Source organism: Cryptotermes secundus, unplaced genomic scaffold, assembly GCF_002891405.2.
Source record: "Cryptotermes secundus unplaced genomic scaffold, Csec_1.0 scaffold304, whole genome shotgun sequence".
Taxonomy (NCBI): Eukaryota; Metazoa; Arthropoda; class Insecta; order Blattodea; family Kalotermitidae; genus Cryptotermes; species Cryptotermes secundus.
In genome coordinates this window covers 2,355,566-2,365,681 of record NW_019721521.1, presented here as the reverse complement: position 1 = coordinate 2,365,681, position 10,116 = coordinate 2,355,566, and the positions used below count along the sequence as shown (strand labels likewise).

The window sequence follows — 10,116 nt, the reverse complement described above, 5'->3', positions numbered from 1 at the left end:
ATCGGTCCGGGCTATTGGCGTTTGAAAAAGTTTATAATCATAGATAAGTAAGTTGGTTTTCCTGGTGAAGGATATAACTTTAGTTTTACTGATGTTGAGTTTCATACAGTTAGCAATGCACCAACCTTGTACAGAGTTAACGTCAGACTGAAGCAGATAGCAGTCATGAGGGGAACTAATGGCTCGGTAAATTTTGACGTCATCAGCAAAAAGCAGACACTTAGAGTAGGCAACTGCATCACACATGTCATTAATAAACACATTGAAGAGAAGGGGTCCCAAGACAGATCCCTGAGGTACACCGGAGAAAACTTATAGCAATTCTGGATACTCAAATCACATATTAAACACGGGACATACATACGGAACAATAACAGATGTAATGGAACTTATAACAACGGGGAAGAAAGGTAGACATTTGAATACACTAGAAAAATACAATATATAATATAAAATAAGCAAGAAGGGCCTGCACATGAATGACATATACATAGATACACACAATTCAATATTTCAAACAATACATGAGATCTATACCAACTAACAGCACACTCCACTCCCCCTCCACACTCAACAACATAAAAACACAGCACACAACACACCAGACAGCAAACGTATTAAAGAAAAGCAGTGGCACGCACAGAGAGCACCTGCACAAAGTAAGTACACATAACAGTATAAAATATATAGGAATAACGTAAGAACATAAGACAGTAACACAAATATTTGTGTATTACATATAACATGCGAGTTGTGCTGAAAGCAAGAGGTAGCCGCTGCAGCACATATAAGCATAGAGCAGGTATCTCTGTGATTTTGATTTTAAATCTAAATTTAAATTTTAAATATTAAAGCTAAATTGAGAATTTAAAAATTTTTAAACCCATCAACATGTGAATATTAATAAAGATTTTAAACATAATTGACAAAACCGACAAGGAGAGCTCTGAAATATCGGGTGCCGATTGATGTCAGAGCAATGAACAATTGTAAATCTGGAGTTTAAATGTTAATACTGAGTGCAGTGTGACAGCTACGTGAAGCGAAATACACCTGATGATGGCCGGTTGTGGCCGAAACATGTAGTGTAAAAGAAGGGGGACAAGAACTACAATAAAGTGTTACATTTATGACAGAGTTTATATTATACATATAGAACTATGAAAAAAGTTAGTATTACAAGTAGTACATCCATTAGACCTCAAAATGAACAAATTGCAGCCAGATGGGTATCCATGACCAAAAATTTCAATATGTGTCAGGTTATCTTACAATTGTCATCATTGATGAATTGAATCCCTAAGCACTATTCTGTCCACTGGAAACATGTTCATACATCATTGCTAAAAAAATTCTGTGTTGTTGCAAGCAGAGAAAACAGATGTTCACAATTCTCTAAAATGCTAATGGTCTTGTCCTCATACCTTATGGCATGCATGTTACACAACCAAAACAAAATGCAGCAGTTATCCACACTGCTGTACAAATTCATATAATAAAAATCAGGTAAGCTTATTAATTCCTTACACTGCATATTATAGACTGTTCTAGGTGTACCAAAAAACTTCTGCCCTTGCAGCTGAACAGTAAGTTGTAGTACAAAGCCTTCTGGAATTTTGATATAGACTATCGTAGAACTAAAAGCATTTTTTTGGCTAAAGGTAATAAAACTTTAATTTCTTAAATTATGGTGTGTAACGTGCCATGAGTTATTCTAAGTCACGTAATTACTGGTGTTCAGCTTTTTGGCTTACTTACATTTTGATGAGTGAAGTGACAATGACTTATATAACAAGTCAAGAGCCATTTTCACACATAGACTGTAGTTCAATCAAGATGTCTGTATCTGACTACAGCCAGAAACTTACTAAAATGATTCCAGTCCTGTGGTAGCTTATTCTTCCAGTCTTCAGGTATCCCTGAACCACCAAAAGCTGGTTTAGCTTCCAGTTCAAACCCACCAACCATGAAGCCACCTTCCCATTCTCGAACATATGTGTGAGAATCATAATCTCTGACACATGGTAGCATGGAATCAAGCTTTGGTTCAAAACAAGAAGTAGTAACATAGAAGTGCTCAGCTGGAATGGCTGGCACTCGAACTCTTGGAGAACATTTTAAACCCAGATCCCGTGCCCACTGGAAGAAAAAATATGTCAGTATAAAAAAACAACAAACAAAATCCATTAATGTGTGGTTTCAGTTTTCAATGATATGATGCATAGAATGTCAAAGATTATCTAATGTTTTGACAAATACTGTAGTTGCCATCTCCAGGGTTAATGTCCTTGGTCAGTTGATCAGCTGGGTAAATTGCTGCTGTCTATCACCTGCACAGTCATTTTTAGTTCCAGGTCTTGCAAGACTCTTGACCTTATTTTTCTGTCTCATAGCTCTGGGAGTCGTGCAACTACTCCCTAATATCTTTGGTGGATTTTGGAAGCTGTTATGTAGGTCTTGCAGTAGGTGATAAGTCGGAGAGCAGTATGTAACTCAATAGGGAGTGACATTTTGGTTCATAAAAATAGGCATTAAGAAAGGTTTTGGCAACCAGGTGGTCTTTAAAAGAGGGTTGTTTAATGAAAAATGGCATGAAAAAGTTTTTTGTGACCAGGTTACAGTGAAAAAGAGGTAATGACAAATGTTTCAGCAACCCTGTGCTTAGGATGAGAGATGAATGAGGAGTTTTTAGCAACTACATAATAAGGAAAAGAGGCAATGAAAAATAAAAACGTTCTGTGTGGTGTATATTTCCAGTAGCTGAAGTCACATATTAAATTCCAGATGCAGAAACCTAATGACAAGAAAGTTCATTACCAACAGATCACTATAGGTCGCTGTGCAAGGGCCAAGAAGGCCCACGCCTTATACAGTCATACCTATACGTTTTAACCAACACAGTGCAGTTGATTTACATATGGATTTAAAAAGAATAAACTATACACATATAAGAGAGTACTATCTTCTGGGTTGTGATAGTGTGTAGTCTGGTAGAAGTTTACCAACATTGCAGAGGAACATACAGCCTTCGCCTTCAGTATCAAAGAGTAAGCCAAGAACACAGCAAGCTGTAGTAATTATCTACCAGGCTACATAGCATCACATCCAAGAGGACAGCACTGTTCACAGTTACTGCCATGAGTATCTCAGACCAAACACATGTGCATATAAGACTGATAAAAGAGCAATAGTTGAGTATGGTGAATGGAGTGAAAAGTTGCATGTAAGGTTTCTTTAAGAAGCAGGGTATTTGAATGCTGAACTGAAGAAAAACATACACAGAAGTAACTTAACTACTGCAACTACCAACTTTGGACCACTGAAATTAAATGTTAAATGAGTGAAAACCACAGATATGTAACAGAAACAGTGTTAGCAGAAGTAAAGACACAACAGACAGACAAGAAATGTGTAACATAATAAAAGAGAAAAAGGAAAAAAGTACAGCAGTGAACTAACTTGTCTTTTAATGAACACCATCACAGAAGGTTGCATATTATTATTTGTTGGTGAATATCAACTAAAGCTTTCAGTACAAATGTTTATAAGTATTAAAAGTAGTTTATTTGCATCCACATTTAGAGTGTAACCCACATTTAATGTTCCTCAATTTAGAGTTCAGTTTCAGTTAGTTCAAGTCAATAACCCCAACGTTCAATTTCCTCCATATTAGATTTTCTGCACTTTAATGTTCAAATTCATTGCTCTCCAAATAAACCTTAAGTGGAGGTTTCATTGTACATGGACAAGGAAAAAAAAAATATTCATTCTGTAATATACTCACAGAATACCATTTCCTTACCATGCCAGCACAGTTGACAAAATACTCGCAGAAAACTGTACCCATGTTGGTCTCCACCCCCTTTACACGGGAATTCTCTGTTAAGACTTGTAGCACTTGACAGTTCTCCACATAACATGCACCTACAGAAAAGATAATTAAAATAAGGGAAAAAACCTCCTAAACTCATATAGTGTCATGTTTATAAAAGATAGCTGGATTGTACATACCTCCTTCTTTAGCAAGTTTTGCTAATGCTTTACATATAGCTTGAGGTTTAGCTACAGCATCCTCAGGTACCCATATTGCACCTTCTAAGTCTTCAGTTTTCAGATATGGATGAAAATTCTTCAGTTCCTTGTTCCCAACAACCTGAGAATTAAACCCTCTTAGTTTAAACTTACATATCTAATTTTTTGTATTCCTAAGTTAGGCATCGTGTTGTGCATATCACTAATCNAGATTGTTAAATAAACCAATTAACCATCTCTACGGCGTCTTCTGTAACGCAACACGTTACAATATTATGCAATATATTTTTTAATTACAACTTTTGTTTTCAATACTGATGTTTATTGAAATGTAATCACATTACATGTGTCAGCCTTTCGACCATCATCAGGTGTTTCTAAATAATAAAACTGTGCCATTAGTTGTTACTAACTGCTTGCACAATGTATTCGCTGCTGTTGGCCTTGTCATGCAAGTACAAACAGCACATATATATATATACACAAGTACACCCTGTATATATATATATATATACAGGGTGTATCACAACTCAACGGCAAAATTTCAGGAACAGACTCCTCATGTAGAGAGAAGGAAAAAAGTTTATGACAACATGGGNCCTCCCAGTGAAAGGCCAACCCACCAATAGAAAGCACTCATGTCACCAATTCCTTTCAGTGGTATGCAAACACAATTACTACTCTGTAATTATATGCATTTCTGGACGCATGTTGTCATATACTTTTTTCTTTTCTCTACATGAGGAGTCTGTTCCTGAAGTTTTGCCGTTGAGTTGTGATACACACTGGATATATATCCACCTCACTGGGACTCAAACTGGTATATATACATATATATAACTAAAATAGTGGGGCACGCGGTAGTGTAGTTTGTTGAAGCACTATGCTACAAGCAGGAAGGTCACTGGTTTGAGTCCTGATGAGGTGGATATATATATATATATATGTATAACTAGAATAGTGGGACATGCAGTAGCATAGTTGGTTGAGGCACTATGCTACAAGCAGAAAGGTCACTGGTTTGAGTCCCTATGAGGTGGATTTTTTCAACTGACCTAATCCTTCCAGCCTCACTATGTCCCTGGGGTCAACTCAGCCTCTAACAGAAATGAGTACCAGGAATCTTCCTGGGGGGGTAAAGGGCCTTACTGCCATCTGTGAGCAGACTGTCTAGATAATGTGGGACCCTTGACGTCCTACAACCCTATGAGTCTTCACGGCCTGTTACAGGTATAGTTTTACCTTTTACCTTATAACTAAAATAGTTATCAACTGGTAAAATTTTGAAATATATTTCATAATTTTTAAGGTTGTCTTATTTAATAATATGGGGCTTGTTATGGGTGAAATAAATTGTGACTGGTTTTCATTTTATAGTGAAATGGATTTTGTATTGGTGTGCCTCATTACAGTCTGTGGTTGTTTATATGCTCTTATTTACTAAGCTATGGTGTTCTCTAGATTTTTCGTTTTATGCTGATGTGAATTTTGTATGGGTGTGCCTTATTATTGTCTGTGATTGTTTATATGGTCTTATTTACTAAGCCATGATGTTCTCTCGATATAGGTGATTATTACATTGTTGCTGTCAATGGACCCATGTTATCTTGCATGGGCAGTTAATTTATATAAAATAAAATAAATAGGTATTATCATGGTGTTCTTGTTGTCAATGGGCCCTTGGTATCTTGCAAGGGCCCACTGACAACAGCAGAATAATAATCAACTACATCTACAGAATATCATAGTTTGTAATATTCATATTTATTTTATATAAATAAACTGCCCATGTAAGGTAACATGGGCCGACTAACAACAACAATGTAATAATCACCTATATCGAGAGAACATCACAGACAATAAGGCATGTCCATACAAAATCCATGTCATCATAAAACGAAAACCAGTTCCAATTTATTCTACCCATAATAACCTCCATATTATTAAAATGTGCTGTTTATAATTGCATGACAAGACCAACAGAAAAGGATCCATTGTGCAAGCAGTTTAGTAACGATTAATGACAATTTTATTATTTAGATGGTCGAAAGAACAAAACATGCAGCATAACAACATTTCAATAAACATCAATATTGAAACCAAAAGTTGGGATTAATTGATATACTGTATATTATACAGTACAGTACACATTTACATATTAGTGTTCCAAAAATTCTGAAAATAATAAAACTGTTAGTGAGTCAAGTGCAGTCCAAGAAAGAAACCAGAGTAATTACATCAAAATACTATCCAAGTAAAAAAGGCTTAACTAACTAGTCACTATCTTGTAATACAGCATCTTCTTGTTCCCATACAAATAAAATCCCCTGCACACATTGCTATTTTAATATATAAGTGTCCTAATTATACTTTTCCAGCTTATGTGAGTATGAAACATACTTCACAATGAAGACCTGTTGCCTGATGATAAGCCATTTGTCGTTTTAAAGCAATCAAGCGATCTTTTGTCTGGGCCAAATTTACACTGCCACACTGCTTAAATCCTGAAAGCATGAAATTAAGAAGTAATGAAAACCAGGGCTCGTGTATCAAAGAACTTCACTATGATCACACATAACATTAAATAATTATTACTGTGAAAGGGAAAATTTGAATTATCATTATACTCATACACAGAATTTGAACCTACCTATATCATAACCCAGTTCTTGTAATCTTCTATACAGTTTGATGCTGTACATTATGAGATTTCTGTCTGCTATTGGTTTGAAAAGACCTAGAGTACCAGAACCAAAATGTGAGGTACCACTTCCAATTCTGAAACATAAAAATTTAAATGTGTTCCAAATTGGCATGATACAACCTATCAATCTAAAATACCTACAACATGAAAACTCTAAATGGTATTACCTTGAAGGTTAGTGATTTTCCACAACGAATATTTGTTATAACAGAAGAATGATTCATGTTTGAATCCATACCTAACACATTATCACATATAAACAAGACAAAATGCAGGAGAAAACCTTTTTATGAAATTCACATCATCCGTCATGCTCTGTATCTTTGAAACTAATAATCATAATAGACAGCATAAATATAAAAAGTTTTCTCTTTAGGAAGAAAAATTCATAATATTTGTTAATTTTGCTGTTACAGGCATAGGTTAGAGTCAAAGTTACACCTTTTCCTTCATAAGTAAATCAATCTGACCATGATGACAATAAATACCCTTATAATGCACAATTCACATTATCTGTTCATCTATCAAGCTGCACATCTTGGAAACTAACAATGATAGTGGATAAGCTTAAATGCATAAGTTGTCCACTTTGGGAAGCAAAACTCAGAAAGTTTGATTTGTTTCATTCTGGCCCGTCACACTAACAATTATAAATTCAAACCACTCCGTCCAGTGTGACATATAAGTTTTTACTATGTTAAAACTTATCTCCCTTACATGTTTCGGTCCTTACAGGCCATCTTCAGAGGGAACATCATTACAAACTGGAAACTACCATCACAATAGGTGTTTGGATTTAAAATACATACACTTATATCCTATAGTGCACAGTACGCTTACAGTCGAACGTTTCACAAAACCCAGCAGCTTCCTGGTGTTGTAAAGTTTTTAAAAGTTTCTAGATGTTATTTCAAAAAACCTTTATTGTCAATAGTTGAAATTTTTTAAACCAAGTAGGTTCGTGTCCATACTCCTATCATCCTTCTTGTATGGGGCAGATTTTGTGCCACCTGTCTATTTAGATGAGGAGGTTCTTGATGTCGTCCAGGGTTTGTTCATGGCTTGCTGTAAGGGAGATAAGTTTTAATGTAGTAAAAACTTATATGTCACATTGGACGGAGTTGTTTGTATTTATAATCAAAACGTTTCTTCACTTTGCTGTCACATACATTGGTTAGAGTCCATGTCATTCCCTTCCCTTCATATATAAAGCACTGAGACCACGATGAGAATGAACACTGTTATAATCACTACACCACCATTTGCTGCATGTTAATTCAATAATAATAGCAGACAACTGACAACAGAGAAAGGTGTTCATTTTTGGCTGGAAAATTAAGAAAAATTGTTCCTTTTCCTAACATATGCTTTATTTTAAGTACAAGTCAGTTTCTTGAGGATGTTCAATAGCGTAGTTGGTTGAGGCACTATGCTACAACCCGGAAAACCGCAAGTTCAATTCCTGATGAAGTCATTGGATTTTCCAATTGACATAATCCTTCCAGACACACTATGCCCCTGGGGTTGACTCAGCCTTTAACAGAAATGAGTACCAGGAATCTTCCTGTGGGTAAAGGGTGGCTAGTGCTTATGGCTGACTACCTCATTGCCATCTGTGAGGAGACTATCTAGAAAATGTGGGAGCCTCAATGTCTCACAACCTTATACGCACTTATAGTTACAGGGACAGCTTTACCTTTACAAGTTAATTTCTCTGCCCCATAAGAAAACTATCTGGCAATGACAACAATGAATACTCTTATAATCACTAAGAAACCATTTAGCTATACAGAATTTTACATAGGCTGCTTTTCCAATTAAGGGTATGGCAGTATGGCTAAGAAAGATGAAACTGTGTTGTCTGATGTTACTATGTATGCCCCAAGAGTATTCGATTTTCTTCCATTAAGATANCAATGAAAATATGTATTGCGATGCAAATGGTAAAATGTTTAACTCTGAAGATGGAGGTGAAAAATTATGAATGATTATGGGGCAATGCTGTAATAATATAGAGTGCATAAAGTTTAAGTTATCATTCTTACTGAGAATACAACAGGAAGCATGGCATTCTGCATCAAATAAATGTGTCACAACAACTCTTCCTGAAATTGCAGTTCAGAAATTTCTGTATATGCAGACTAGTGTAATATAAACCATGGTCCAATTATTCAATGGACTCACAAAGGAAATATCAGTGAATACATCTGCCAGAAAATGGTTGGTACAACCTCACGCAGCTATAAAAAAAAAGTTATTGCTGTATCATCAAATACTGAAAAATAATCTCACTTTTTCTGTTCAAGCACTACGATGTCATTCCACCCATTCTGTACCAGATGATATGCAACAGAATTGGCTACTGTTCCTGCTCCACATATAACAACTTGAGTTTGCTTTGGTAATACTGTTTCATTGCCCATATTAAAATTCGAACACAGTCTTATAATGTGGGTTCTTTCTGTATGTATTTTCAAGTCGGTCTCCTTGTATACGTATCTTCTGAAGCTATTTGATGGCTGCGTACATATTTCCTGATGCTGTACAAACCACGTGGTCTCTCTTGCAGACTTCTTTGCAATTGTTATTAGAGAACACCTGGCGAATATCATATTTGCTGTAATAAAGATAAAAATAAAATATAAGCTAACACTATATCAACGCTAGATCACATTTTATGCACAGCCAAGTCCAGTCTCATACTTCACCTATTTTAAAGAACAAATACCAATAGTATGTGTGAGAACTTAGTTTCCCATTATCTTATTTCTCTAGACTGCTGAGATAATTTCCACATAGTTCACTATGACCATACGCCCCGTATATCTTCAAACAATTAATTTCACTTAAGTACTTCTAATACTGTTTCCATACCATACTACAACAGTATTCCCCAATACAATACTTCCCAAATTCCCAAAACTTGTGGAGGATCGCTCTGAACCGCTCTCAATGACGCTCAATGACAGCTTGACAATAGTAATCAGCTGATTGCACAGGAAGTGCAACTTATGAAATTGAAAATTCTTTCTCTACGTTTTTGAATTGAATTGAATTGAATTTATTTACATTCTATAAATCCTAAGCAGGTTAGTACCTTTGGATACAGAACAAGTCAAAATGTTACATACATAAGTACAGGCAATTTTAGCTTAAAAATTAATATAACTTAATTTTACATCATTCTCTGTTTACATTGAAGTATTCATCTAAAGAGTAGAAGGAATGAGCATGTATATAATTCTTTAAACCTGATTTAAACTTTTTAGTATCATTGCCCAAGTTTTTAATACTTTGTGGCAGATTGTTGAACACTTTTATGCCAGTAAAGTAGACTCCTTTTTGATATACTGATAAAGTTGATGAGGGTAGGTGGAAGT

General features: G+C 35.4%; 1 protein-coding gene across 4 annotated transcripts in view; it reads right to left on the bottom strand.

Moving 5' to 3' along the window:
- The window catches only part of LOC111875461 (pyruvate dehydrogenase phosphatase regulatory subunit, mitochondrial), a 29,884-nt gene extending 20,185 nt beyond the window's left edge, over positions 1-9,699 (bottom strand). Inside the window, exons 1-7 of one of the 4 annotated variants that reach the window (XM_023871723.2) lie at positions 9,445-9,699; positions 9,029-9,353; positions 6,683-6,810; positions 6,433-6,536; positions 4,012-4,153; positions 3,785-3,924; positions 1,869-2,139 (exon numbers count right to left, since the gene is read on the bottom strand). In XM_023871723.2, the coding sequence (XP_023727491.1) occupies positions 1,869-2,139; positions 3,785-3,924; positions 4,012-4,153; positions 6,433-6,536; positions 6,683-6,810; positions 9,029-9,348 (1,105 nt within the window). In that variant the 5' untranslated portion in view covers positions 9,349-9,353; positions 9,445-9,699. The remainder of the gene's footprint in view (positions 1-1,868; positions 2,140-3,784; positions 3,925-4,011; positions 4,154-6,432; positions 6,537-6,682; positions 6,811-9,028; positions 9,354-9,444) is intronic. The other 3 variants (XM_023871727.2, XM_023871724.2, XM_023871726.2) reach the window with 3 other exon arrangements.
- Positions 9,700-10,116: the final 417 nt, after the last annotated feature.